At 31.7% G+C, this 3,747-nt stretch overlaps 1 protein-coding gene across 1 annotated transcript in view; it reads right to left on the bottom strand.

Moving 5' to 3' along the window:
- Positions 1–2,402: 2,402 nt before the first annotated feature.
- The window catches only part of LOC133642442 (myeloid-associated differentiation marker homolog), a 10,259-nt gene continuing 8,914 nt past the window's right edge, over positions 2,403–3,747 (bottom strand). The window contains exon 2 of the mRNA XM_062036631.1: positions 2,403–3,284. Within this exon, the coding sequence (XP_061892615.1) occupies positions 2,691–3,284 (594 nt within the window). The 3' untranslated portion in view covers positions 2,403–2,690. The remainder of the gene's footprint in view (positions 3,285–3,747) is intronic.

Below are 3,747 nucleotides of genomic sequence, written 5' to 3'. Positions count from 1 at the left end.
TATATATATATATATGTATGTATATATATATATATATATATATATATATATATATATATGTATGTATATATATATACATATATATATACATATGTATATATGTATGTGTATATATATATATATATATATACATACATATGTATGTATATATATATATATATATATATATATATATATATATATATATGCACAGTATATATATATACATACATATATATATATATATATATGTACAGTATATATATATATACGTACATATATATATATATATATATATATATATATATATATATATATATATATATATATATGTACAGTACATATATATATACATATATACATATATATATATATATATATATATATATATATATATATATATATATATATATATATATATATATATATATATATATATATATATATATATATATATATATATGTATGTATGTATGTATATATATATACTGTACATATATATATATATATATATATATATATATATATATATATATATATATATATATATATATATATATATATATATATATATATATATATATATATATACATATATATATATCATCCCTACAAGCCGGTTTCGCAGGTTTCCCTGCTCTTCAGGGGATTTTATATGTATAGGGAAACCTGTGAAACAGGCTTGTAGGGATGTTATAGCCTCTGTGTTTTTTCTGACCTAACATGTATATATATATATATATATATATATATATATATATATATATATATATATATATATATTTAAGTTAAGTTAAAGTACCAATGATTGTCACACACACACTAGGTGTGGCGAAATGATTCTCTGCATTTGACCCATCACCCTTGATCACTCCTTGGGAGGTGAGGGGAGCAGTGAGCAGCAACGGTGGCCACGCCCGGGAATCATTTTGGTGATTTAACCCCCAATTCCAACCCTTGATGCTGTATATAAATATATATATATATATATATATATATATATATATATATATATATATATATATATATATATATATATATATATATATATATATATATATATATATATATATATATATATATATATATATATATATATGTCTATATGTCTTAATTAGATTATCCAAAAAATAGTGCTCGATACCGTGGTAGAGCGTAATATGTATGTGTGGGAAAAAATCACAAAACTATTTCATCTCTACAGGCCTGTTTCATGAGGGGTTTCCTCAATCCTCAGGAGATTTAAAATTTAAAATCTCCTGAGGATTGAGGAAACCCCTCATGAAACCCCTCATGAAACAGGCCTGTAGAGATGAAATAGTCTTGTGATTTTTCCCACACATACATATATATATATATATATATATATATATATATATATATATATATATATATATATATATATATATATATATATATATATATATATATATATATATATATATATATATATGCATATGTGTGTGTATATTTATATATTATGTATATATAAATATATATATGTGTGTATATATGTGTATATATATATATATATATATATATATATATATATATATATATATATATATATATATGTTTGTATATGGCAGCACGGTGGAAGAGGGGTTTGTGCGTCTGCCTCACAATAAGAAGGTCCTGAGTAGTCCTGAGTTCAATCCTGGCCTCGGGATCTTTCTGTGTGGAGTTTGCATGTCCTCCCTGTGACTGCGTGGGTTCCCCGGGTACTCCGGCTTCCTCCCACCTCCAAAGACATGCACCTGGGGATTAGGTTGATTGGCAACACTAAATTGGCCCTAGTGTGTGAATGTGAGTGTGAATCTTGTCTGTCTATCTGTGTTGGCCCTGTGATGAGGTGGCGACTTGTCCAGGGTGTACCCCGCCTTCCGCCCGATTGTAGCTGAGATAGGCTCCAGCGCCCCCCGCGACCCCGAAGGGAATAAGCGGTAGAAAATGGATGGATGGATGGATGTTTGTATATATATATGTATGTGTTTGTTTTTTCATTTTTTTGATAACGTTCACATGGTTAAAGTGCAATTTCAGTGTTGATGATGTGCGCGTTTTTTCGGGGGGGAAAAGAACGACGGTTATGGCAAGCATAAACATTTTAAAAATATTTGGTCTAAAATAGTGTTTCATCTGATTACTCAAATGATCAAACAAAATAATAATTAATCGATTACTTGATTCTGTTGTATTCAATTTAAGAAACAAGTAATTGGACACTGGAGGCTTTTGAATGAAAGCCAATAGTAGTTTTTGCTTTTGTATGAATTATTTGCTTATTTTGCTCAAACAACAACAACAATTTTTTATTTATTTTTGGTCAATTTATCTTTTTATAATGTTGTTGCGATACCAGGCCTGGATCTACTTGGTATCAGAGCGATACCAACATATGTAGTTTAATCGCCCACGCCTAATGCACACCTCAACACACCTTAGCAAACACATTTTGAAAGGTGAAGGTTCGGTCACGCAGCTTCTTCAACACTTTAACAAACAACTCATTCAATGCCTCGTTCACTTGCATGAAAACCTCACGTTTTATTCATTCAACGCATTGTCATATGATATCATGTGCTCATGTGAAAGCGCCCTCAATCGCATGAAAAGCATATATATTTTAATATGATTTTACATCAAATGAAATCCATAAATGTTTGCCATGATGTACAAAGTAGAGTTTATAATACATTTGGAGTAACACTTTAGGTTCTACTTGTGAAGAAGACAAGCCGGAAGGAATAAAAGGTATCGACGATGTAAGCGATGAGGTTGATACAGGTCATAACCGCGATGACAACCAACAAATTCCATGCACATTGTGTTGGATATAGATCACAGATTGAGGGTCTGGGATTATCCTTAAGGCTGTAAAAGGGCCAAATGACCGTAGCGGTGATGTACATCAGAACGGCCAGCACGTTGCACACAATGAGAACTTTGTCAAACGGGGCAGGGAAGAGGGACAAAAGTCGGCAGATGGTACAAATGATGATCACCACCGCAAAGATGAAACAAATGGAGTAGACGGCGATGCACCACTGCAGCCCCGGGAAGAACTGGTAGTTGGTGTACTGCAAGCAGACGAAGATGATGCAAGCCACGTAGGCCTCCAGCACCTTCAGGAGACCCGGGACCGTTGCCAGAAATCCGCTGATCTCGCCGGGTCGGGCCCGGGTCAAGCCGACCTCCACGGCGTACAAGATGAAGGCCAGGAAGGAAGTCACGCTGGCGCCGATCTGTTTGGGACAACTGGAGCAAGTGAAGAGGGTGGCGTAGATGATGGACGTGCTCAGCAGCTGCAATCAAGAGAACATTTCCAAAACATGTCAAGTTAAATCCGTCTGGTTCAGAAAGCAAATCACAGTTATTGTCTTGGTGAGACCCAAGATGGATGGAGGGTCAGAATGGGGGAAAAAAACACCAAAAAAAAAACATACTTTAAAAATGACTTTTATATGATTGTAATTAAATACATAAGTGTGTTATTAAATGTGTCATTAGTTTATCTAATGTAAAGAAACATTTTATTATTTGACTATTTCAATATGTAGTAAAATATTTCACACTGATTAGGCATGGTTGAATTATTTATAATTTATTTAAATTATTTAATTTCTAATTTCATGATTAAATTTTTTTTAATTCATTCATGATTTAATTATTTACAATTCAATTAATAATTGCATGATTTATAAAGTTTATCTCAGGGGTCCCCAAACTTTTTGACTCGGGGGGCCGCATTTGGTTAAAACAATTTGG

Source organism: Entelurus aequoreus, linkage group LG25 (assembly GCF_033978785.1).
Source record: "Entelurus aequoreus isolate RoL-2023_Sb linkage group LG25, RoL_Eaeq_v1.1, whole genome shotgun sequence".
NCBI classification, from domain to species: domain Eukaryota; kingdom Metazoa; phylum Chordata; class Actinopteri; order Syngnathiformes; family Syngnathidae; genus Entelurus; species Entelurus aequoreus.
Note: the sequence above shows the minus strand (reverse complement) of the source record. Positions and strands in the feature narration are given on the sequence as shown.